The sequence below is a fragment of the Salmo salar genome, chromosome 19 (genome assembly GCF_965601325.2).
Source record: "Salmo salar chromosome 19, fSalSal1, whole genome shotgun sequence".
Classification (NCBI taxonomy): Eukaryota; Metazoa; Chordata; class Actinopteri; order Salmoniformes; family Salmonidae; genus Salmo; species Salmo salar.
In genome coordinates, this window is record NC_138309.1 from 12,099,175 (window position 1) to 12,126,186 (window position 27,012).

Here is a 27,012-nt window from a genome sequence, read left to right on the forward strand (position 1 = left end):
TGTCAACCCATGATCTGAACAGAAAACTTAGATGGTTTTATAATGATGTTAGTTACTGTGAAAGCTATTCACCTTCAATAATGTAAACACACTCTACTTCTGGGGGGTATTTGCTGGGGTAGTTGGGAGAAGTGAACAATCCCCCGTCTCCTTCTTTCACCCAGGTGCCACATTGTCCTGCAGGCTTCACTCCTGAATTGTTTTTCACTGAAAAAACAGTAGCAGAGTGAAGTGGATTATACAGACAGACAGACAGACAGACAGACAGACAGACAGACAGACAGACAGACAGACAGACAGACAGACAGACAGACAGACAGACAGACAGACAGACAGACAGACAGACAGACAGACAGACAGACAGACAGACAGAGTCAGGTCCAAAATGATTGGCACCTTTGATAAAGATGAACAAAAAAGACAGTATAAAATAAATCATACAAATACTGAGATATAGTGTATGCTCCAAGAAATCTGAAAATGATATTATTTTATACTAATGCAATTGCTCAGAGAAAGATTTTGTTTAACAAGTCATCTTTTTTTCTCACAAAAAGACAGCAGTCAAAATTATTGACAGCCCTGTTTTCAACACCTTTCAATACCTCACTTTGTTAGGATAACCGCACTGAGCCTTTTCTAAAATGTTTTATGAGATTAGAGAACACATTGGGAAGGATCTTAAAATCTCTCCCAATGTGCTCTCCAATCTCATAAAACATTTTAGAAAAAGGCTCAGTGCAGTTATCCTCGGAAGGTGAGGTGTTGAAAACAGGGGTGCCAATAATTTTGACACCTATCTTTTTGAGAGGAAAAATATTACTTGTTAAACAAAATGTCTTTCTCTGAGAAATTGTGTTAGTATAAAATTATATAATTTTCTGATTTTGCTGAGAATACAATACAGCTCAGTATTTGTATTATTTATTTTATACTGTCTTTTTTGCTCATCTTTATGGGGGTGTCAATAATTATGGACCTGACCGTATGCAGTGATAGAGTGTATTATACCTGCTTCCTTCTTCGTTGCCCCAGACAACCCAAGTATGAGTAGACTTGCAACAACTGCAACAAGAGACAAATTCATTTTGGTAGTATATCCGGCCTAGCGTAAAATAGGCATACTCTGAAGATATCAAAATACAAGGATATGGGCCTTTAAAAAAAATCGAGTTTACCATTAAATAAATCAAACCTCAAATTAGATTAATTTGAAACCATTTAAATCCCTAAAGTTTCGGAACTTTTTTTTTTATAGAATTGGATGCGCAATCAAGAGGCACGCATAATCTACCTATTACACTGTTTGATACAGCAGACCTCAGGCAACACGTAACTGGGCTTTTACGCACTAGTCATCATACAGATGGAAAAGTGTAGGTTATGCATACAGTCTTCAGGCTAAATACCATAATGTATACATCCGCATGCAATGCTATGTAAAAGTAGCCTACACATGCGTTTTGAAAAGGTAGGCTATACTATAGAAATTGTGAAGGGGTATGAGTGTATGGATATCAAATTCGTTACACAACTGACACTATATGTGGACTGACAACTATAGGCAACCACAGTGGTACGTCAATTCATAAACTCATGAATATTGTGCTACTACTCAATGAAGGTTTTGTGGTATAGGCGCAAAACAGTAAAGTCTGTTCAATATAAGTGGTGACTTACCGTGAAGGAGGCTGTGCCCATGTACCATGTCTGTACCTTTCACAAGGGGCTTCACGCTCAACTAATTCCATTTAGATTAAGGAATACTTCAAGAGGAAACGATTGAGATTTAAGGGAATTGCGAAATGGACAGCGTACCGAAATAGCAAAAATAAAATAAAAATACAATTGATAAACCGACAAAAATCTACACCTCAGTTAGACTATAATTTCTTGAATGAGAAGATGAAAATTCCAGAGAGAGAAAAATCGCAACTACTAGTCACCAGTTTCATATAAAACCAAAAGCAAGTCTAAACATTCGCCCGATTTCCATCCAAACGTTTCCAGAACCTTTTGGTGGTTCTGATGCACTGACCAGATTAATAGGTCCGTCATCGGCCTTCTCTGATCGCTCCACCTTTACAATCTAACAATGAAACAGATATAGGGAGAAAAAACAGCTTTGGTTATTTTTCTTCAATCCCTTTATCTGGAAACAAAAATCCTAATGACGCGTGGGTATCCATCCTCCTAAACGCATTCTCCGAATTGTTTTCACTGAGATGCGTAAAACCCCGGCTATCAAATTCGACAGCAAAAGTCGCAACGTGAAGAAGAATTGTTTTTATCTCATCCTTTCTTCCTCGATTCCCTCAAGCGATGGATAGTGTTCGTGGAGCATTCTCCATTCTTCTCTAGCGACTGGCTGGTCTCTCTCTATCTCTCTCTCTCTCTCTCTCTCTCTCTCTCTCTTTGCACCCACCAAGAAGAGTTAATGGATATTGTCGCCCTCCTCCAAACGTTGGTCATCCATTCATTCCTACAATTACTGGACTAACCTATAAACCACCCTAATTGTAATTGGACCACACTCATACAAACATACGAAAACTACTTTGTTTCACGAATATAATCCAACTTCCCCGATATAAACACCAAGGAGGAGTAGAAAAAAGTACCGGGAGAAGGTGGTGGGGTGTTTCCTTAAAATGCTCTCTCTCTGCAAGCAGACTGCAGAATCCAACACCTCAGTCGGCAGGGCACTGAGCGAAAATGTAAAAGGTAAGCAGAAAAACGCACATTGCAAGAGGAAATGGAAGAAACAAGCAAAGCAGATGGATGCCAGGATACTGTAGGCTATATCAACAACTCCAGGCAGCAACACCTGCAGCATGGAATAGATGGAGTTGCTTTCTGCCTCCCGCCGAACATGGCGAGGTCGAGGTTGGGTGGAATAGAAAGTAGCGATGCATGCAGACACAAGGCTAGGCTACAACAACTATGAGTTTTTTTTTTAAACAAATATGTCAATTTTTTCCCCACATGTTCCATTCATAGTTCAATCCTGGCTCTGATTGTGCAGTTAATCATCATCCCAGCGTATTTCCAGTGTCTCTATCATAAATCAAATAGCTCACATGAAAAATGTATGTAGGGCTATAAGTGCATGTACAGAAATATCTTCCCCATGAAAATGCCAAATATTCCATACGTTTTCCAATGTCTGCAGGGAGAGTAAAGCCTTGGCTAGGCAACTCTTATGTTTATCTCCTTGCTGTGTTTTGGATAGCCTAGAAAGAAAGAAATCATTGCTAATGCTGATAGAGCTAAACACAAAATCATTTTCCACACACGATTTTGCTGTTGATTAAACCTGTTTTCTATTAACAATACCCATCTCTTCCCAGCCTTTTCAATTAACTGCATGAATGCCTCCTCCCCCTCTCATCTCTGCATGGCATGACAACAACAGATCAACAGAGGTCAATAAAGTTGCCCAGGGCCTGGTTTCCCAAAAGCATCTTAAAAAGCGAATGCCTTTAAAAAGCAACAAATCCATTTGAAAACGGCCTATGTAGCACTGACACAGAATGAGTCAGAAACAGTTATTTTCATGTCAGAATTTACTACGAAGTGTAAATAGTATAATTTTGGTCATGAATTCTGTCTTGTCTAAAACAGAGTTTGGAAGATCTCTGCATCACAATGGGTAAATTAAGGTTGGGTTTTGATTTGACAATGTACATTTGCCCACTAACATGGGGTGAACATCTGCAGTGATTGCTCTCTATCCAATAGCATAGATAGTGAGACAGACCTGTCCATCAGCCCAACTTTCTTTTACATCTTTACTAACGACATGCCACCTTGAGTAAATCTAGTGTGTCTATGTATGCGGATGACCCAACACTACCACAGCGACGGGAATTACTGCAACACTTAACAAAGAGCTGCAGTTAGTTTCAGAATGGGTGGCAAGGAATAAGTTAGTCCTAAATATTTAAAAAACTAAAAAAGCATTGTATTTGGGACAAATCATTCACTAAACCCTAAACCTCAACTTAATCTTATAATGAATAATGTGGAAATTGAGCAAGTTGAGGAGACTAAACTGCTTGGAGTAACCCTGGATTGTAAACTGTCATGGTCAAAACATGTTGGTACAACAGTAGCTAGGATGGGGAGAAGTCTGTCCATAACAAAGCGTTGCTATGCATTCTTAACAGCACTATCAACAAGGCAGGTCCTACGGGCCTTAGTTTTGTCACACCTGGACTACTATTTATTCGTGTGGTCAGATGCCACAAAGAGGGACTATTAATATGCACGTCAATCTCTCCTGGCTCAAAGTGGAGGAGAGATTGACTTCATCACTACTTGTATTTGTGAGAGGTATTGACATGTTGAATGCACCGAGCTGTCTGTTTGAACTACTGGCACACAGCTCCGACACCCATGCATACCCCACAAGACATGCCACCAGAGGTCTCTTCACAGTCCCCAAGTCCAGAACAGACTATGGGAGGCATACTGTACTACATAGAGCCATGACTACATGGAACTGTATTCCACATTAAGTAAAATTTGATTTAGAAAGACAGATACAAATACACCTTATGGAACAGCGGGGACTGTGAAGCAACAAACATAGGCACAGACACATGCATACAGGAAGAGTAGCTGCTGCCTTGGCAGTAACTAATGGGGATCCATAATACATACAAATACATAAGACAACACGTTGCACATTTTTTTACTTGATACTGCACCATCACCTTAGTTAGATGTAAAATTGCGCAATTAAAACAACCTTGGCAAAAACATCCAAATGATTTACAGATTTCTTGAGTTGTCTTAGATTCATTCTGGGGATTTTGAGGAAGTGAAATAGGCATTGACAAAATGGCACCGATAGAGATGGCAGCTTCGCTTCAAGTCCTTAGGAAACTGTGCAGTATTTCGTTTTTTTAATGTATTATTTCTTACATTGTTAGCCCAGAAAACCTTAAGTGTTATTACATACAGCCGGGAAGAACTATTGGATATCAGAGAGACGTCAACTTACCAGCACAACCAGCACCTCCCAGGGCATTTGAACTTGTATGTTTCATGATTAACCTGTCTGGGCAACGTGGGACGTTTGCGTCCCACCCTAGTCAACAGCCAGTGGAATCGCGTCACGCGAAATACAAATACCTCATAAATGCTATAACTTCAATTTCTCAAACATATGACTATTTTACACCATTTTATAGATACACCTCTCCTGAATTGAACCACGTTGTCCGATTTCAAAAAGGCTTTACAGCAAAAGCAAAACATTAGATTATGTTATGAGAGTACCCTGCCAAAAATAATCACACTACCATTTTCAAAGGAACTAGCATGCATCTTAAATACCCAAAACACAGCTAAATGCAGCACTAACCTTTGACAATCTTCATCAGATGACACTCCTAGGACATCATGTTACACAATACATGCATTTTTTGTTCGATAAAGTTCATATTTATATATAAAAACAGCATTTTACATCGGCGCGTGACGTTCAGAAAATATTTTCCCTCAAATGCTTCCGGTGAATAAGCGCTACAATTTACAAAATTACTCTTCGTAAGCATTGGTAAATTATAATATTGTCATTCAAAGAATTATAGATTAACATCTCGTGAATGCAACCGCATTGCCAGATTTAAAAATAACTTTACTGGGAAATCACACTTTGCAATAAACAAGGTGCTATGCTCAGAAAAATAGGCTAGGCGATACAGGTTAGCGCCATCTTGGAACCATCTAAAATCAAATATACCATTGTAAATATTCCCTTACCTTTGATTATCTTCATCAGAAGGCACTACCAGGAATCCCAGGTCCACAACAAATGTAGTTTTGTTCGAAAAAGATAATAATTTATGTCCTAATAGCTCCTTCTTGTTAGCGCGTTCCGAAGGCTACTCATAATGTACGAGGCGCCCAGGACTTGTCGTCACGAATGTGCAAAAAAAATATATTTACGTTCGTTCAAACATGTCAAACGTTGTATAACATAAATCTTTAGGGCCTTTTTCAATCAGAGCTTCAATAATATTCAAGGCGGACGATTGCATTGTCTTACTAAACGTTTCGGAACGAGAGGGTACCCACGGGCGCCCGCATCATAGTAGTAATGGCCATCCCTCTATGACCAACTTTCCAGGCCTCTCGTTCGGTCAGTTTTTACCGGAGAAGACTCAAACCACTTAGACTGTTGACATCTAGTGGAAGCCTTAGGAAGTGCTAAATGAATCCTAACTCACGGTGTGTTTCATAGGCAAAGTGTTGAAGGTGATTCCACAAATCAGATTTCCACTTCCTGCATGTTATCTTCTCAGGTTTTGGCCTGCCATATGAGTTCTGTTATACTCACAGACACCATTCAAACTTTAGAGTGTTTTCTATCAAAATCTACTAATTATATGCATATTCTAGTTACTGGGCAGGAGTAGTAACCAGATTAAATTGGGTACGTTTTTTATCCGGCCGTGCAAATACTGCCCCCTAGCCCCAACAGGTTAACGACTCATGGTGTAATTGTAACAACATCCAAGAACTCAAGTCCTTTTGTTCACCTGACCTAGAATTCCTCACAATCAAATGCCGACCGTATTATCTCCCAAGAGAACTCCACTCGGTTATCGTCACAGCTGTGTATATCCCCCCGTAAGCGGATACCAAGACGGACATCAAGGAACTTCACTGGACTTTGTGCAAACTGGAAACCATATATCCTGAAGCTGCATTTATTTTAGTTGGGGATTTTAACAAAGCTAAGATGAGAACAAGGCTACCTAAATTCTATCAGCATATCGATTGCAGTACACGAGCGAGTAACACAATCGACCATTGCTACTCTAACTTTTGCGATGCATACAAGGCCCTCCCCCACCCTCCTTTTGTCAAATCTGACCATGACTCCATCTTGTTGCTCTTCTCCTATAGGCAGAAACTAAAACAGGAAGTGCCCGTGCTTAGGTCTATCCAACGCTGGTCTGACCAATCGGATTCCATGCTTCAAGATTGCTTTGATCACGTGGACTGGGATATGTTCCGGGTAGCCTCAGACAATAACATTGACGAATACGCTGACTTGGTGAGCAAGTTTATAAGGTAGTGTATAGGAGATGTTGTACCCACTGTGACTATTAAAACCTTCCCTAACCAGAAACCTTGGATTGATGGCAGCATTAGTGCAAAACTGAAAGCACGTACCACCACATTTAATTATGGCAAGGCGACTGGAAACATGACCGAATACAAACAGTGTAGTTATTCCCTCCGTAAGGCAATCAAACAAGCAAAGTGTCAGTATAGAGACAAAGTGGAGTCGCAATTCAACGGTTCAAACACGAGACGTATGTAGCAGGGTCTACAGACAATCACGGATTACAAAAAGAAAACCAGCCCCGTCGTGGACATCGGCGTCTTGGTCCCAGACAAATTAAACAACTTCTTTGCGCACTTTGAGGACAATACAGTGCCACCCACACGGCCCACTACCAAAAACTGTGGGCTCTCCTTCTCCGTGGCTAACCCCCCTAGACTCACTGCAATTTGCTTACCACCCCATTAGGTCCACAGACGATGCAATCGCCATCACACTGCACACTGCCCTATCCCATCTGGACAAGAGGAATACCTATGTAAGAATCCTGCTCATTGACTACAGCTCAGCATTCAACACCATAGTACCCTTCAAACTCATCATTAAGCTTAACATTGTCGAGGCCCAGGGTCTCAAGCTTAATGATGAGTTTGAAGGGTACTATGGTGTTGAATGCTGAGCTGTACTCAATGAGCAGCATTCTTACACACTCACAGACAGATACACTAATCTAACATCACTCGTAGAACAGCTAAGTACGTCGTTAGGTCACGTTTTCCCTCCAGCGTCACTTTACACAAAGAAAATTACACACTCACAGACAGATACACTACATGGCCATTGGACACTAGAACTTTGGAAAGATGTTCTCTGGAGTGATGAATCATGCTTCACCATCTGGCAGTCCGACGGATGAATCTGGGTTTGGCGGATGCCAGGAGAACACTACCTGCCCCAATGCATAGTGCCGACTGTAAAGTTCAGGGGAGGAGGAATAATGGTCTGGGGCTGCTTTTCATGGTTTGGGCTATGCCACTTAGTTCTAGTGAATAGATATCTTAACACTACAGCATACAATGACATTCTAGACGATTGTGTGCTTCCAACTTTGTGGCAACAGTTTGGGGAAGGCCCTTTCCTATTTCAGCATGGCAATGCACACATACCGTGCACAAAGCGAGGTCCATACAGAAATGGTTTGTCCAGATTGTCGTGGAAGAACTTGACTGGCCTGAACAGAGCCCTGACCTCAACTCCATCGAACTTCTTTGGGATGAATTGGAATGCCGACTATGAGTCAGGCCTAATCGCCCAACATCAAGTCCCCGCAGCAATGTTCCAACATCTAGTGGAAAGCCTTCCCAGAAGAGTGGAGGCTGTTATAGCAGCAAAGGGGGGACCAACTCCATATTAATGCCCATGATTTTAGAATGAGATATCTCGATGAGCAGCCACATGCTTTTGGCCGTGTAGTATAGCTAGTTTATTGAGGAAAAATGTACTTACTTTGACTTAGACATGTGGCTGGCCTGTAAGTCGCTCTGGATAAGAGCGTCTGCTAAATTACTAAAATGTAAATGTAAAATCTACTCTAAACATAGAATGAGTGTTTATCTGTCTCTGTGACCACCGAAGACGTCATAGTTGAATATAAATAGCCTAAAAGGTTTGCAATGTTATAAACAAGCGAAGCAAAGATACCTTTTTTTGTTGATGATACATCACTTTCATGTATGTACAATTGATAGACCTACCTAGTATTAAGCCATCTGAGCCGTTTCAATATTCATATCTATAAGGCCAAAGGCTATAGGCTACTATTATCTTAAAGCTCACGCATTTCACTGTAGCCTAACCAATAACCTAAAGGTCAACATATTAGGTCTATGGCAACGTCGCTTAACTTGCTACGTAATGTTTAATTATTTGAATTGTTTATTATTTAATAATTGAATATATGTAGGCCTAATTGAAGCCAATCAAGCTACAATGATGTGGTGAGCAATTACAAAAAGTATTATCATTTTTAAGTCGCATAGATATTTTCTACAGCAAATGAGGGAACGAGCGACTTTGACTTTATTTGTTCTTGCTCACAGTTTACACAAACTGAAATGCAGAATATACATAATCAAACATTGCATACAAAATAGCACGAGAATGCACTCAGAGTTCATAACACATGGCAAACAATACAAACACTTAAAAACATAATAGGGTACAGAACATTTCTTCTCTTGATGGGAAAACTGTATTGTGTATAAAAAGAAATGAATAAACTTCGAATAGCCATAAATCATTTAAGAGCTACAGCGAGCTCTTTAGCCTGTATTCTGGAATCATTTTCAGCACCGGACAGCTTCTGTAACAACACAGTTACGTTTCACTTTGTAACGAGTGCATTGTGTGGTGTTTTGGGAAATGGGTGTGACATCTTCGGCCGTTATTTTTACGATGCATCGTTAAAACACAAATAAGCCGCCTCCCGAGTAGCGCAGTGGTCTAAGGCACTGCAATGTATATGTATGTATGCTAGCTGTGCCACTAGAGATTCTGGGTTCGAGTCCAGGCTCTGTTGCAGCCGGCAGCTACCGGGAGACCCATGGGGTGACGCACAATTGGCCCAGCGTCATCTGGGTTAGGGGACGGTTTGGCTGGCAGAGATGTCCTTGTCCCATTGCGCACTAGCGACTCCTGTGGCAGGCTGGGTGCAGTGCACGCTGACACAGTTGCATGGTGTTTCCTCCGACACACTGGTGTGGCTGGCTTTGGTTGGGTTGGGTTGTGTTTTGGAGGACACACGGCTCTCGACCTTCGCCTCTCCCATGTCCGTATGGGAGTTGCAGCAATGAGACAAGACTGTAACTACAGGTTGGATACCACAAAATTGGGGTACATTTTTTTTATAATAACATTTTTAAAAAACCACACAAATAAGCCTAAATTCCATCGCCATCTGAAAACCGGTCCTAGGTCTCTCAGCCTGGCCTCAGAGCCATACAAAACACACTTCCAAGACAAGTAATACCTACTAATTGTATATTTACAGTGTATTTGGAAAGTATTTAGACCCCTTGACCTTTTTCCACATTTTGTTACGTTACAGCCTTATTCTAAAATTGATAAAATATTTTTTTTCCCTCATCAAGCTACACACAATACCCCGTAATGACAAAGAGAAAACAGGTTTTTAGAAATATTTGCAAATGTATTAAAAATAAAAAACAGAAACCTTATTTACATATGTATTCAGACCCTTTGCTATGAGACTCGAAATTGAGCTCAAGTGCAACCTGTTTCCATTGATCCTCCTTGAAATGTTTCTACAACTTGTTTGGAGTCCACCTGTGGTAAATTTTATTGATTGAACATGATTTGGAAAGGCACACACCTTTCATAATAAGGTCCCACAGTTGACGTGTCACGACACTGACGGATGGTGGCACCCCTCCTCGACCGGGCGGCGCTCGGCGGTCGTCGTCGCCGGCCTACTAGCTGCCATCGATCCTCTGTTTCACTTTCTGTTGGTTAGGTCTAGGTTAGGCACGCACCTGTTTTGGTTTAGTTATTAGTAGGGGGGTTATTTAGTCTAGCGAGGTATGTCTGTGTTTGTGCGTGATTGTTCGTTGTCAGGTTTGTGGAATCTTGAGGAACGTGTGTTTTTTTTCCCCCTCTGCCTGTGGTTTTTTTGTGTTTTATCATCGCAGAGGTATTTATGGGCTGCGTCCCTATTTTGGGTTTTGGAGCGCGGTATCTTTTGGCGCCCTGCCCTGCCGTGTTTGGACTTTCTTTATTTTTGTGCATACGGATTAAAAGTGTGTTCAAGAATTTACTGTCTCCTGCGCTTGACTCTACCTCTCCTGCTTCCTTGAGCCAGCCTTGACATGACGGTGCATGTCAGAGCAAAAACCAAGGAATTGTACGAAGAGCTCTGAGACAGGATTGTGTCAAGGCACAGATCTGGGGAAGGGTACCAAAACATTTCTGCAGCATTGAAGGTCCCCAAGAACACAGTGGCCTCCATCATTCTTAAATGGAAGAAGTTTGGAACCACCAAGACTCTTGCTAGATTTGGCCGCCCGGCCAAACTGAGCAATTAGGGGAGAAGGTCAGGGGGGTGACCAAGATCCCGATGGTCACTCTGACAGAGCTCCAGAGTTCCGCTGTTCCGCCAGACTTGTTTTTTTTACCAAATAGGGCTATCTTCTGTATACCACCCCTACCTTGTCACAACACAACTGACTGGCTCAAATGCATTAAAAAGGAAATTAATTCTACAAATGAACTTTTAACAAGGTACACCACCTCTTCAGCGTCTGATCCCGTTAGCGGGATCAAAATCCAGCGAAAAATCATATCGCCAATTAGCATTAAAAAAATTAATAATTTAAAAAAAAAAATAATAATAATTTTTTTGTTTGTTTTATAGATACACCTCTCCTGAATCGACCCACGTCGTCCGATTTCAAAAAGGTTTTACAGGAAAAGCAAATCATTAGATTATGTTAGATGAGTCCATCGTAAAAAGCAGCAACATAGCCATTTTCCGACCAACCACTTGCATCACAAATAACCAAAAAACAGCTAAATGCAGCACTAACCTTTTACAAACTTCATCAGATGACACCCCTAGGACATCATGTTACACAATGCATGCATTCTTTTGTTCAATAAAGGTCATATTTATATATAAAAACAGCATTTTACATCGGCGTCTGATGTTGACTAACTATTTTCCCCTCAAATGCGTCCCGGGAAACAATGCTACAATTCCCTAAATTACTATTCGAAAACAATTTTTTAAATTTATATTGTCAATCTAACATTTATAGATGAATATCTCTTGAGAACACCTGTCATACCAGATTTTAAATTAACTTTACTGGGTAATCACACTTTGCGATAAAAGGAGATGCGATACTCAGAAAATGAGCTAATATACCGAGCTCGGCGCCATCTTGGAACAATCGCATGTCACATCTCATCTTGTATAATATTGTCAATAATCGCCTACCTTTAGTTGTCTTCATCAGAAAGCACTTCCAGGAATCCCAGGTCCACAACAGATGTATTTTCGGTCGAAAAAGTCCATCAGTTATGTTCCATTAGCTTTCTGTTAGCGCGTCTGAATGCTGTATCCAAATACTCTGCCGGGCGCGGCACAGCCGTTTCGAAATAAAACATTTTTTTCCCATTTAGGTTCGTTCAAACATGTCAAACGTTGTAAAACATTAATCTTCAGGGCCTGTAACACCTAGAGAGCCAATAAGATTCGACGGGGACGGTTGCAGAGTGTTTTGAAACATTTCCAAAGGTGGGGGTAGACAGCGCCGCCGGCGTCATAATGGTGATGGCCCATCCCCTGTGACCAATTTCCAATGCGTCTCATTCACTGAGTTTCGACTGTATAAGGCTCAAACCACTGTGAAAAGACTGGCGACATCTAGTGGAAGCAATAGAAAGTGCTCATTGAACCATTGTTAACGGTGTGATTAATAGGGAAAGATGAGAAGTCGAGTCCACAATTCAGAATTCCACTTCCTGTTTCAATCGGTCTCGGGGTTTTGACTGCCATATGAGTTCTGTTATACTCACAGACACCATTCAAACAGTTTTAGAAACTTTAGGGTGTTTTCTATCCATATATAATAAGTATATGCATGTCCTAGCTTCTGAGTTTGATTAGTAGGCCGTTGAAAATGGGAACGAATTTTTTTCAGAATGCGCTGTGGCGCCCCCTATCCTAGGGTATCCTCAAGAGGTTTGAAATGCATTCCAGGTGACTACCTCATGAAGCTGGTTGAGAGAATGCCAAGAGTGTGCAAAGCTGTCATCAAGGTAAAGGGAACACTTAAACAACACAATGTAACTCCAAGTCAATCACACTTCTGTGAAATCAAACTGTCCACTTAGGAAGCAACACTGATTGACAATACATTTCACATGCTGTTGTGCAAATGGAATAGACAACAGGTGGAAATTATAGGCAATTAGCAAGACACCCCCAATAAAGGAGTGGTTCTGCAGGTGGTGACCACAGACCACTTCTCAGTTCCTATGCTTCCTGGCTGATGTTTTGGTCACTTTTGAATGCTGGCGGTGCTTTCACTCTAGTGGTAGCATGAGACGGAGTCTACAACCCAAACAAGTGGCTCAGGTAGTGCAGTTTATCCAGGATGGCACATCAATGCGAGCTGTGGCAAAAAGGTTTGCTGTGTCTGTCAGCATAGTGTCCAGAGCATGGAGGCGCTACCAGGAGACAGGCCAGTACATCAGGAGGCGTGGAGGAGGCCGTAGGAGGGCAACAACCCAGCAGCAGGACCGCTACCTCCGCCTTTGTGCAAGGAGGAGCAGGAGGAGCACTGCCAGAGCCCTGCAAAATGACCTCCAGCAGGCCACAAATGTGCATGTGTCTGCTCAAACGGTCAGAAACAGACTCCATGAGGGTGGTATGAGGGCCCAACGTCCACAGGTGGGGGTTGTGCTTACAGCCCAACACCGTGCAGGACATTTGGCATTTGCCAGAGAACACCAAGATTGGCAAATTCGCCACTGGCGCCCTGTGCTCTTCACAGATGAAAGCAGGTTCACACTGAGCACGTGACAGACGTGACAGAGTCTGGAGACGCCGTGGAGAACGTTCTGCTGCCTGCAACATCCTCCAGCATGACCGGTTTGGCGGTGGGTCAGTCATGGTGTGGGGTGGCATTTCATTGGGGGGCCGCACAGCCTTCCATGTGCTCGCCAGAGGTAGCCTGACTGCCATTAGGTACCGAGATGAGATCCTCAGACCCCTTGTGAGACCATATGCTGGTGCGGTTGGCCCTGGGTTCCTCCTAATGCAAGACAATTCTAGACCTCATGTGGCTGGAGTGTGTCAGCAGTTCCTGCAAGAGGAAGGCATTGATGCTATGGACTGGCCCGCCTGTTCCCCAGACCTGAATCCAATTGAGCACATCTGGGACATCATGTCTCGCTCCATCCACCAACGCCACGTTGCACCACAGACTGTCCAGGAGTTGGCGGATGCTTTAGTCCAGGTCTGGGAGGAGATCCCTCAGGAGACCATCCGCCACCTCATCAGGAGCATGCCCAGGCGTTGTAGGGAGGTCATACAGGCACGTGGAGGCCACACACACTACTGAGCCTCATTTTGACTTGTTTTAAGGACATTACATCAAAGTTGGATCAGCCTGTAGTGTGGTTTTCCACTTTAATTTTGAGTGTGACTCCAAATCCAGACCTCCATGTGTTGATAAATTGGATTTCCATTGATTATTTGTGTGTGATTTTGTTGTCAGCACATTCAACTATGTAAAGAAAAAAGTATTTAATAAGATTATTTCATTCATTCAGATCTAGGATGTGTTATTTTAGTGTTCCCTTTATTTTTTTGAGCAGTGTATAATCGTTTTTCTTGAGAGTATTTTTAACAAAGATGAGATTAAGTTTGAAGTCCAAAGTGTAGGAATAGCGCTGAAATCAGTTTTTGACAAAGACATGTTGGCATTTTGCAGGAAGATCGGAATGCGGAAGTGAGTTCAAATCCCAGGTGAGGACACGAATCATTGAATAATAATTACTGTATAAATTAACAAAGAATGTAATAATCATGTATGTCAAAGTGGGTCAAATACTGTATGTAAGTTGAAAACACTATGTTTAAAGCACTGTTTGTATATCCTAACAACTCATTTTTGTTTGCAGAGCATCAGCTGTGAAAACTCATGTGAAAATGATTAACATGTGAACATTTCAACGTGAAAGCTTATGTGATCTTATGAAAACCTACATCTTAAATATAGTCACATGTGAAGTGTTGCAAAAACACATGTTTTTTCGGGTGGAAATTTCACATGTGAAATTATGTGATTTTCCACATGTGAAATAATGTGTTTTTTCCGTAAGGGTCAACAAGGACAGATCATGCTCATGTTATGCTGATAGGTTTCATCACTACATCCCTGTATTAGGCCTATGTCCACTGCCAAGAGGTCTGAACTTTTATGGCACAGGAGTGTACTTTCCCTGTAACCACAGCATCACAAGTTCAACCTCTTCCCCCTCAGTCATTACACAACCAACTGAACTATGGACTGTTTTATTGTTGAGGTGATAGTCATTCACAGTCAAAATTGTAAGGACACCGGATCTTGAATCAGCTGTTACAGAGGAGAGTAAGCTAGCTCCATTAATTTAGTCACAGCTCAGGGAAGTGCGGATCCACTGAGGGAGTGCTAATGGGTTTATTTCTAATTAGAGATGATTGAACTACAAATTAACTGAAGGGGTATGAGAAAGCCTGCTGTTTAAAATGTGCTCTGAGAGTACAATAAAGAGAGGTGTGCTTAAATTCAGCATCTTGGATCTTCATTACTCCGCTCTTCGAGGGAGGGAGCGAGTGAGTTTTTGCACTGTGCAATTGTAGTTTCCTGAACTTGGGTCTCCTGTATGCGATAAGACCCGCTGAGCTAAAAACTAGGCATTACCTAGGGGAGCTAACACAATTCTTCCGATGAGGCAAGATGACTCATCAAACAAACATGGTTCAGCGAATCACCTCCGTTAAGTCAGTTCTTATCTTTATGTGATCCAGGAAGTGTTTAGTCATTGTCACATTGCTGATCAGAGAGCGTCTGTCTGTCCGTCTGTCGGGCCGGTTAGGGGACATTAGCCAGCCACTCAGCCAGCTCTCTTGCAAAATAATCTTGGCAACCGGCGGACAATATCCATCTTCAGATATTCATCACATTGCAGGGAAGAGGCCAGCTCCACATCTCCGTTCAACCATCAGACCCAGACGTAGCCCCCCTGTGTGCATGCTAATACCTTCGTTAGCATTCTGCTGGGCGGATTGGATTAGCATGAGTTACACTGTATGAAATGGCTGGTGGTGGTGCAGAGAGAGAGAGGGGTTTTCTGTAATGTTGAGATCACGGCTAGTCCTGTGTAGCATGACACTGGTATGGAGAGTAAGCTACTGTATATTTACATACCGTACATCAGTGGCGATTTTAGCATGTATATCTTGGTGGGGCAAAAACAAATATTATTGTGGGATGCATGCCCGCAAAATCATTACACAACACTAAACAATACATTAATTGCACTGTAACGGTGACAAACAAAAGATGGCGCCGAAGAAGATGGCTGACGTTTTACATGCCAGTCCTAACCAACTGTGCTATTTTGTTAGTTTTTTTGCGTTGTTTGTAACTTATTGTGTACATAATGTTGCTGCTACCATCTCTTATGACCAAAAATAACTTCTGGACATCAGAACAGAGATTACTCACCTCGAACTGGAAGAAGCATTTTCCTTTAACCTGTCTGGGCTAGGGGGCAGTATTTTCACGGCCGGTTGAAAAACGTACCCAATTTAAACAGGTTACTACTCTGGCCCAGAAACAAGAATATGCATATTATTAGTAGATTTGGATAGAAAACACTCTGAAGTTTCTAAAACTGTTTGAATGGTGTCTGTGAATATAACAGAACTCATATGGCAGGCAAAAACCTGAGAAAAAGTCAACCAGGAAGTGGAGGATCTGAGAATTGTAGTTCTTCTTTCTAGTCCCTTTCGAAACTAAAGTGTCTGTGGGGGACTTTGCACTTCCTAAGGCTTCCATTGGCTGTCAACAGCCTTCAGAAAGTGGTTTGAACATTTTCCTGTCACTGGGCAGATAATAGGAGCTCAGTTACTGAGTGGTCTGCCTGGCAGCAAAGGGATTGGATATGCGCGGTCATGCGAGTGCGCCGTTCCTTCTTTTTCTTCTTGAATGAATATGCTATTGTCCGGTTGGAATATTATCGCAATTGTATGTAAAAAATACCATAAAGATTGATTTTAAACAGCGTTTGACATGTTTCTAAGTACGGTAATGGAACATTTTGACTTTTCGTCTCTGGTTCCGCGCTCGCGTGTTATGCCTTTGGATAAGTGATCTGTACGCACGAACAAAACAGAGGTATTTGTACATAAATATGGATTATTTCGAACAAAAACAACATTTCTTGTGGAAGTAGCAGTCCTGAGAGTGCATTCTGACGAAGATCAGCAAAGGTAAGAGAATATTTCGAATACTAATTCTGAGTTTAGGTTGCCCCAAACTTGGCGGGTGTCTGAATAGTTCGCCGTGATGGCTGAGCTATGTACTCAGAATATTGAAAAATGTGCTTTCACCGAAAAGCTATTTTAAAATCTGACACAGCGGTTGCATCCAGGAGTATTCCATCTATAATTCTTTAAATAATTGTTATATATTTTGTCAACGTTTATGGTGAGCATTTTAGTAAATTGATGTGCACATTCACCAGGAGTTTTGGGTGTGAATACATTTTCTGAACATCACATGCCAATGTAAAATGCTGTTTTTGGATATAAATATGAACTTTATCGAACAAAACATACATGTATTGTGTAACATAATGTCCTAGGAGTGTCATCTGATGAAGATCGTCAAAGGTTAGTGCTTCATTTAGCTGTGTTTTGGGTTTTATTGACACATGTTCTTGCTTGGAAAATGGCTGTGTGATTATTTTTGTCTATGTACTCTCCTAACATAATCTAATGTTTTGCTTTCACTGTAAAGCCTTTTTGAAATCGGACAATGTGGTTACATCAAGGAGAAGTGTATCTTTAAAATGGTGTAAAATAGTTGAGAAAGTTGAATTATGACATTTTGTTGTTTTTGAATTTTCCGCCCTGATATTTCACTGGCTGTGTCCCGCAGGTGGGACCCACGTAGCCCATAGAAGTTAACGAGTCCGACGAGAAGGATATACTGCTTTCCCGGGAACAGTCCCAAATCCCCGAAATTTGCATGAAGAAAAGACAGAGAAAAAGGGGGTGGAGGTTGGGCTGCCTTCTGAGAATTCGTAGGCGAGTGAGTAAACCCCCACTGTCTTCCGTTCTATTGGCCAAAGTGCAATCATTGGAAAATAAAATTAATGACCTACGATCAAGATTATCCTGCCAACGGGACATTAAAAACTGTAATATTATATGTTTCAATGAGTCGTGACTGAACGATGACACGGATAATATGGATCTGACGAGATTTTCCATGCACCGGCAGAACAGAGAATCTACGTCTGGTAAGGTGAGGGGTGGGGGTGTATGTCTATTTCTCAATAATAACTGGTGCGCGATGTATAATATTAAAGAAGTCTCGAGGTATTGCTCGCCTGAGGTAGCGTACCTTATGATAAGCTGTAGACCACACTATCTACCAAGGGAGTTCTCATCTATATTATTTGTAGCCATCTATTTATCACCACAGACCGATGCTGGCACTAAGACCGCACTCATCTAACTCTATAAGGCCATAAGGAAACAAGAACATGCTCATCCAGAAGCGGCGCCCCCTAGTGGCTGGCGACTTTAATGCGGGCAAACTTAAATCCATTTTACCAGATTTTTACCAGCATGTCACATGTGCAACCAGAGGAAAAAAAACTCTAGACCACCTTTACTCCACACACAGAGATGCATACAAAGCTCTCCCCCGCCCTCCATTTGGCAAATCTGACCATAATTCTATCCTGCTGATTGCTGCTTACAAGCATAAACTAAAGCAGGAAGTACCAGTGACTCACTCAATACGGAAGTGGTCAGATGACGTTGATGCTACGCAACAGGACTGTTTTGCTAGCACAGACTGGAATATGTTCCGGGATTCATCCAACGGCATTGAGGAGTATACCACCTCAGTCATTGGCTTCATCAATAAGTGCATCGATGACCCACAGTGACCGTACATATCCCAACCAGAAGCCATGGATTACAGGCAACATCCGCATTGAGCTAAAGGATAGAGCTGCCGCTTTCTAGGAGCGGGACACTAATCTAGACGCTTCTAATAAATCCCTCTATGACCTCCGACAAACCATCAAACAAGCAAAGCGTCAATACAGGATTAAGATTGAATCCTACTACACCGGCTCTGACACTCGTCGGATGTGGCAGGGCTTGAAAACTATTACAGACTACAGAGGGAAACCCAGACGTGAGCTGCCCAGTGACGCGAGCCTACCAGATGAGCTAAATGCCTTTTATGCTCGCTTCGAGGCAAGCAACACTGAAGCATGCACGAGAGCACCAGCTGTTCTAAATGACTGTGTGATAACGCTCTCGGTAGCCGATGTGAGCAAGACCTTTAAACAGGTCAACATTCACAAAGCCGCGGGGCCAGACGGATTACCAGGACGTGTACTCAAAGCATGCGCGGACCAACTGGCAAGTGTCTTTACTGACATTTTCAACCTCCCCCTGACCGAGTCTGTAATACCTACATGTTTCAAGCAGACCACCATAGTCCCTGTGCACAAGGAAGCAAAGGTAACCTGCCTTAATGATTACCGCCCTGTAGCACTCACGTCGGTAGCCATGAAGTGCTTTGAAAGGCTGGTCATGGCTCACATCAACAGCATCCTTCCGGACACCCTAGACCCACTCCAATTCGCATACCGCCCCAATAGATCCACACATGACGCTATCTCAATCGCACACCACACTGCCCTTTCCCACCTGGACAAAAGGAACACCTATGTGAGAATGCTGTTCATTGACTACAGCTCAGCGTTCAACACCATAGTGCCCACGAAGCTCATCACTAAGCTGAGGACCCTGGGACTAAACACCTCCCTCTGCAACTGGATCCTGGACTTCCTGACGGGACGCCCCCAGGTAGTAAGCGAAGGCAACAACACGTCTGCCGTGTCTGACAGATTATTAGGGTGATGTGCATGGGCTACTAACATCTTAGTGGCGCGGCGGTCCTTCGTGGGCAAATTTTGTCATCAAACTTTCTCATCAAAGTCTGTCATTATCTGGATTTATGGTGCTTTCAAGACAACTGGGAACTCGAAGACAAAAAAAAGACAGAATCATGATGACGTCAGTGATCTTCAGGTCGTAGCTCTAGAAAGAGGCCCAGGTTTGAAATTTAGAATTCCGAGTTGAATGAAAGTTGAAGACGTATTTTCCCAGTCGTAGCTCGTTCACAGTTGTCTTGAACTCACTAAAGTCAGATTTGACAGATCCAGTTGTTTTGAGCGCAGCATAAATCATGCTTCATTTACAACATGGCCAATGTTGAATGTTTATCACTTTAAACTAGTAAAAGAGACCCTTAATCTTAGACTTGGGACCACACAGCCACTCCACTGAATAGCATGCTAATGTTTGCTTTGCAATGCCAGGGGTGGCAGGTCTCCTAGTGATTAGAGCATTGGACTAGTAACCGAAAGGTTGCAAGATCGAGTCCCCGAGCTGACAAGGTACACATCTGTCATTCTGCCCCTGAACAAGGCAGTTACCCCACTGTTCCTAGGCCATCATTGAAAATAAGAATTTGTTCTAAACTGACTTGCCTAGTTAAATAAAATAAAAATACTTGCAGTTAGCCACTGATTCCTTCCAAACCACTCATTGTTGAATTTGTGATTTCCAACTTGTTGTGTAATGTTTATGGCCGATGAGCACCGATACGTTTTATCTATAATTTCTCTTCATTATTTCTCTCCATATGACAAGGATTAAAAAGGATTTGCCAGTAGATTGTCGCATTGATTCATGATCATCAAATCAAATGTATTTATATAACCCTTCTTACATCAGCTGATATCTCAAAGTGCTGTACAGAAACCCAGCCTAAAACCCCAAACAGCAAGCAATGCAGGTGTAGAAGCACAGTGGCTAGGAAAAACTCCCTAGAAAGGCCAAAACCTTGGAAGAAACCTAGAGAGGAACCAGGCTATGAGGGGTGGCCAGTCCTCTTCTGGCTGTGCCGGGTGGAGATTATAACAGCACATGGCCAAGATGTTCAAATGTTCATAAATGACCAGCATGGTCAAATAATAATAATCATAGTAGTTGTCGAGGGTGCAACAAGTCAGTAACACAAGAGTAAGTGTCAGTTGGCTTTTTCATAGCCGATCTTTGAGAGTATCTCTACCACTCCTGCTATCTCTAGAGAGTTGAAAACAGCAGGTCTGGGACAGGTAGCACGTCCGGTGAACAGGTCAGGGTTCCAGCAGGTCTGGGACAGCAGGTCTGGGACAGGTAGCACGTCCGGTGAACAGGTCAGGGTTCCATAGCCGCAGGCAGAACAGTTGGAACTGGAGCAGCAGCACGGCCAGGTGGACTGGGGACAGCAAGGAGTCATCAAGCCAGGTAGTCCTGAGGCATGGTCCTAGGGCTCAGGTCCTCCGAGAGAGAGAAAGAAAGAAAGAGAGAGCATATTTAAATTCACACAGGACACCGGAAAAGACAAGAGAAATACTCCAGATGTGACAGACTGACACTAGCCCTCCGACACATAAACTACTGCAGCATAAATACTGTGTATGCATCTGGGTCTCGCCTGGGTCTCGCCTGGGTCTCGCCTTGTGTCATGATAAACACATCAACAGACAGTGAGAGAGAGAAAGAGGGAGAGAAAGTGAGGGAGGGAGATAGACAATGAGGGAAAGGTGGAACAGTATGTACGGCAGGTCGCCACATGTTTTGAGCCCCACATATTGAGTAAGGAAGCTCCAAAATGCAGGTGTTTCAGCCTAACTCAGTGTTTCAGCCTAGCTCAGTGTGTTCTGTCACTCATGGGGACACAACGTCACCGCCAAGTCTTTACTTACCTATTGTTCACCTAATACCTTTTTTGCACTATTGGTTAGTAAGCATTTCACTGTAAGGTCTACACCTGTTGTATTCAGTGCATGTGACAAATAAACATTCATTTGATTTGACTTGGCGGTGACGTTGTGTCCCCATGAGTGACAGAACACACTGAGCTAGGCTGAAACACTGAGTTAGGCTGAAACACCTGCCTTTTGGAGTTTCCTTACTCAATATGTGGGGCTCAAAACGTGGCGACCTGCCGTACATACTGTTCCACCTTTCCCTCATTGTCTGTCTCCCTCCGTCACTTTCTCTCCCTCTTTCTCTCTCTCACTGTCTGTTGATGTGTTTATCATGACACAAGGCGAGACCCAGATGCATACACAGGAGGCAGATGGTTGGAGTCTTAAAATGTTTAATAATCCAAAAGGAGTAAGCAAGAGAATGGTCGTGGACAGGCAAAAGGTCAAAAGCAGAACAGAGTTCAGGAGGTACAGAGTAGAAAGGCTCGTGGTCAAGGCAGGCAGAAAGGTCAGGCAGGCGGGTACAGAGTCCAGAACAAGCAAGGGTCAAAACCGGGAGGACTAGAAAAAAGAGAATAGCAAAGGCAGGCGTACGGGAAAACCGCTGGTTGACTTGGAACATACAAGACGAACTGGCACAGAGAGACAGGAAACACAGGGATAAATACACTGGGGAAAACAAGCGACACCTGGAGGGGGTGGAGACAATAACGAGGACAGGTGAAACAGATCAGGGTGTGATAGTGTTACTGTTGCAGATGATACAGAAAACACTATTGACTCTGAAAGCTCAGGTCTTCCTTCTTCTTTTCCCACCCTTTCTAATAAATGCCTCAAATAAATAATTATGTCTTTACACTATAGCATAATGCAACACTTTGAGAAAAGCACCCAGACATCCTGTAGACCTAAGGACATAATCAATTTAAATGATGGTAAATACTTAGAACAAAATAGTTAACCTGTTTGTTTACACACGGTTCCTTTGAGCCATGGTTTTAAAAGATAAAACATGAAAACACTGACATTAAAGGCAGGGTTCTATAGGCTCCTCTGCGGCAGATTAATAAAAGTCACTAGAGGATTGGTTTCGAACCACAGAGCACAGCATATAGCATAGTAGTGCAGCCAAACTTAGTCTCACTACAGGCCTGAATCTGAATAAACTGGCATTCTACATACTGTAGTAACATAGTGTACTCTCTGCCTCTAGCAAATCCCCACTCTGACAACCCACAAAGACACAGTTGAAAAGAACCCAAATGTCAATTTCTGTGCACAGTCGAAAGCCTATTAAAGATCTTCTATAGTCTGAGGCGATGACAGTCAATAGCATCTAAACAACATAGCATAGTACCCCAAAGCTAGCTGTTGATCGATTAGCATTAGCAACATAAAGTCAGACAACTTTGTAACCTAAACAACACACTCACACACTCACTCAGTCACTCAGCCACATTTCCTGATTGTTAAACTCAGAGATACAGAATGGCAACATGGGAATTATTCAAATGAGGGCTTATCTGGCCTCACTGTATGCAACACTAGCTGGGGTGGAGAATTGAACAGCAGCAGGCTATAGCTTAGCACCGCTCCAGCATGTATAAACGGACTGTGTGAGAGTGAATAGCAGAAAGACAGGCAGCAGAGAGAGAGGGGGGGAGAGGGCGAGAGAGGGTGAGAAGGAGAGAGAGAGAACATCTCCAAAGAAAATAATTAATTCTAGAGCTCTTCTTGAAGACTACCGTTTTAATTAAGGGAGTTTATCAATTGGGTGGACCTGCACTGTTGGAGCTTGGAGCTTAAGAATTTCACTGTATCCTGCAATTTCTACGACCCTGTGCATTTGACTAATAAACTCATCTAGTCTAATCTAAATGTGTAATTATAATCACTTTGGGGGAACTGGGAGGGAATGCAGGGGCAAAAATGCATTTATTACAGATAAAAAAACACATCAAATATAAATACATACAGACAGTGCATACAGACATAAATAGATCAATACAAGGTGACTGGTGCTGTGGTATGCCATTATGAGATTGTTAACAAATTGATACATTGATATTGGTCGTATTCTTTGAAGTGCATGTGGATATTTAGAGATGGGGATGGGTCACAAGGATAAGGGATATTGACCTTGTGTTGGATCGTTTGTAAGTTTGTGTAATAAATACATAACAATACCTTAGTAATACACAATGTCACTGAAAAAACACTTATCTCCCCAAGTCCACATGTAAATTTGCACTTGAATGCTTCCTCTTAAACATAATGAATAAACGCAGTGAACAAATCAAGAATTCACCGTCCGTCCTCCGTCGTCATAGCACTGAAAGGCCACAGTTTTCCTTCTCGATGTGCTAACTGGCTAACAGGGGACGCAGCTAATGCAGATAAACACAGAGGCTAATGCCTGGTGCCCAGTGGGACTCATATTAACCTTATTAGTGATGCTCGGAGCAGTCTGTCTGCTCTAATACGGACCCGTCTGTTTATCATTTAACACACTGCTACTTCATTAAACAGGAGCCGTACGACCAGGAGAATGGAGACACTCTTACCATGAGCAAATATTGGAGCTGCTCTTTATGCTACATTAGGCGGTGTCTGGGGCACCATGACGGACTGGCTTTATCCTCCTCTCACACCTGGGGCCAACACAGAGGACAATTGCTCAAATGCTGGTCTGTAATGGTTTACCTGTAGCCTACTCAATTATTTGTAAAGCTATTTTATTCTGAATATGTTTCTGAGAAGCTAAGGGAAATGGGTTTTGTGGTGGAAATGTTGCAATATCACAATGGAATCATGAGGGAATGGAAGTTGCATCACAGTGGAATGGTTGTGACATCGCAATGGTATGGTTGTGACATCACGATGGAATGGTTGTGAGATCACAATGGAATGGTTGTGACATCACATTGGAATGGCTATGACATCACATCTGTGAGGACACAGTGGAGATGGAATCGCCATTACTTTGCTACATTGGCATCACAATGGAACAGATGTGGTGTCCATTGTGACACGCACTAATGCCATTGTGACTTTCATTCATGGTAAACAGAACAGTTTAATGGATGTGATGTCACATTGGAATAGCTTTCCATTCAGGATCCTTCTCTGTCTCATCGATTGGAATGCAGCGTTCCATTTGTGTGTCAAAATGGCCTTGGCCATTCGGGTTATTATGTAGTACCTGAGGGGCCTCTGTACTATCTGTGAACCAGTGCTGCAGCACTACTGTCCTCTGTGCTGTTAAACCTCCTCTAGCTATAAAGAGCTGACATACCTGCTGTATCACTGACATTTATGCAGAGCAGACACACGCAGCATTTAAACCTCCCCACTACATGACATGGGCATGACCTTTACATAAGACTCACAAGGAAATGCCACATCTGCATAGTTTTTCATTTGATCCTGCATTTTACCTTTTGAACTCACCTCTTTGTCTTTGACGTATTTAGGATTTTACTAAACATTTTAAACCCATCACCCCCAAACCCCCACCCTCCACCCATTGTCTCATTTCTCTCTCTGTTTTGGCCCTCTCTCAAAAACAGTGGCCTGGTTCTTTGTTGTCCTGGCTCCTGGCTCCTGGCTAATGTTGTACCCTTCTCCAATCTGTTCTGGTATACTCACCCAGACTCCCACAGTACGGTAGGGTACAGTACCAGGCCAACCCTGTAGTCCCAGCCCTGTGGCCCTGCTAAATCAACTGTGTAATTTCTCATTTGACCTCATTAGCAACTCTGTAGGGGAGCGCCATGGAGGCCTCAGAGTGTCACCCGGTAGGCCGTCACACCCCCGACGGGGGGTAGGGGGTCTGGGGTGGTTTAGGGGGGAACAGTCACTTCCTCCCCCCTGAAACCACAGGGAGTTGTTGGAACGAGACAGCAGTGACAGGAACACAGCCAGATTTTAGCCTAACACATGGTTCAGTTTGTTTATACACTCGCACTGTTCAAACATATGTCAGTGTTCAAAAAAAGAGGATTAAAAACAACAAAAACATTTTAGGCCATTCGAATTTTTGGAGCTTAGTTGCGAATGAGTGTAGATATAACTATGTTTTGCTGACGCTCTTATCAACAGAAACCATATTTGATTTGCCTCCCCGCCCGTCCTCCACTCCACTATGAACTCCACAGCACTGAGGAGAAGGAGTCAATTTCAGCAGAAATGCCAGGTGGACTGCTGAGCTTGTGTGTGTTGTGCTGATCGGGTGTTTTTCAGATGACCTTTTACTCACGACCTCTGTGTTTTGGGACAGAACCAGGCCTCTGAGATCTGCTCACACACTTAAACACTCATACACTGGCTGTGTCCGAATACCCACACTTGCATCCTAAATAGTAGGCCATTTGAGTATGACAAAAATAAAGTTTAATATTATGTAACATTTATAAATTGTAGTATACTTTAAGTGCCTAGATGTCATAATAATTATGGCTTTGACAACAGCTGATCAATTAGATATGGAGATGCGCTACTGAAATCAACGAATAGTGGGAAACAACGCAATCGCGTACAACGCTTTCTCAATATACAAAAATATAATGTTTTACAGTATGTGCATTTTATAAAATCTAGTATGGTTTAAATGGCAGGATGTTATACTCATTTTGACTCTTCATCTAGTAGAATTCGATGCACAATGTTCCACAATGCATTGGCAGAGGTGGGCTGCGAGTGATAGGCCGTAGTTCTCTTCAAGTAGCCAAACAACAAATCTAGGTTACTTAATTGGGAAGATGCCGAATAGTGAAGCTCCTGCACTGGTGTTCAAATGTAGGCTAAGTAGTTTTTGTTCTCCTTAAAATTATCATGAGTATTGCATCGTAGGCTACATCTTTGAAAACATTTCTGTTTTCTCAGTGAAAAGTGTTTCTTGTTCTCTTGGCCTTCGTCGGAGCTTTTAAACTAAAAGCTAAACCATCTTTGTGGCTGCGTTGTTGATGTCATGTTAATCAGGCCTTTTGATTTGAACATGTGGATTATTTTGTAGGTGACGCTACCTATTTTATTATTACATTTTTGGACCTAATGATCAGTGCTTTAGTTTTTTACGTTGCTGTCCAGCGGTTCTGAATTTGCGATGCACCTGACTGTACACTTTTTTCTGTGCATTAGCCTTTTTATTTGAACATTTGAATAGTTTTGGTGTGTGTACTAGACTATTAGATTTAATATATATATACAGTGCTTTCGGAGGAACTCAGACCCCTTGACTTGACTCGTCATTTAGTTATGTTACAGCCTTATTCTACAATGGATTA

At 42.4% G+C, this 27,012-nt stretch overlaps 1 protein-coding gene across 2 annotated transcripts in view; it reads right to left on the minus strand.

The window, feature by feature from the left end:
• neto1l (neuropilin (NRP) and tolloid (TLL)-like 1, like) overlaps positions 1–2,928 on the minus strand; it is a 188,912-nt gene extending 185,984 nt beyond the window's left edge. The window contains exons 1-3 of one of the 2 annotated variants that reach the window (XM_014157199.3): positions 1,681–2,928; positions 1,012–1,065; positions 73–207 (exon numbers count right to left, since the gene is read on the minus strand). In XM_014157199.3, coding sequence (XP_014012674.1) covers positions 73–207; positions 1,012–1,065; positions 1,681–1,708 — 217 coding nt within the window. In that variant the 5' untranslated portion in view covers positions 1,709–2,928. The remainder of the gene's footprint in view (positions 1–72; positions 208–1,011; positions 1,066–1,680) is intronic. The other variant, XM_014157198.3, reaches the window with a different exon arrangement.
• Between the last annotated feature and the right edge of the window lie 24,084 nt (positions 2,929–27,012).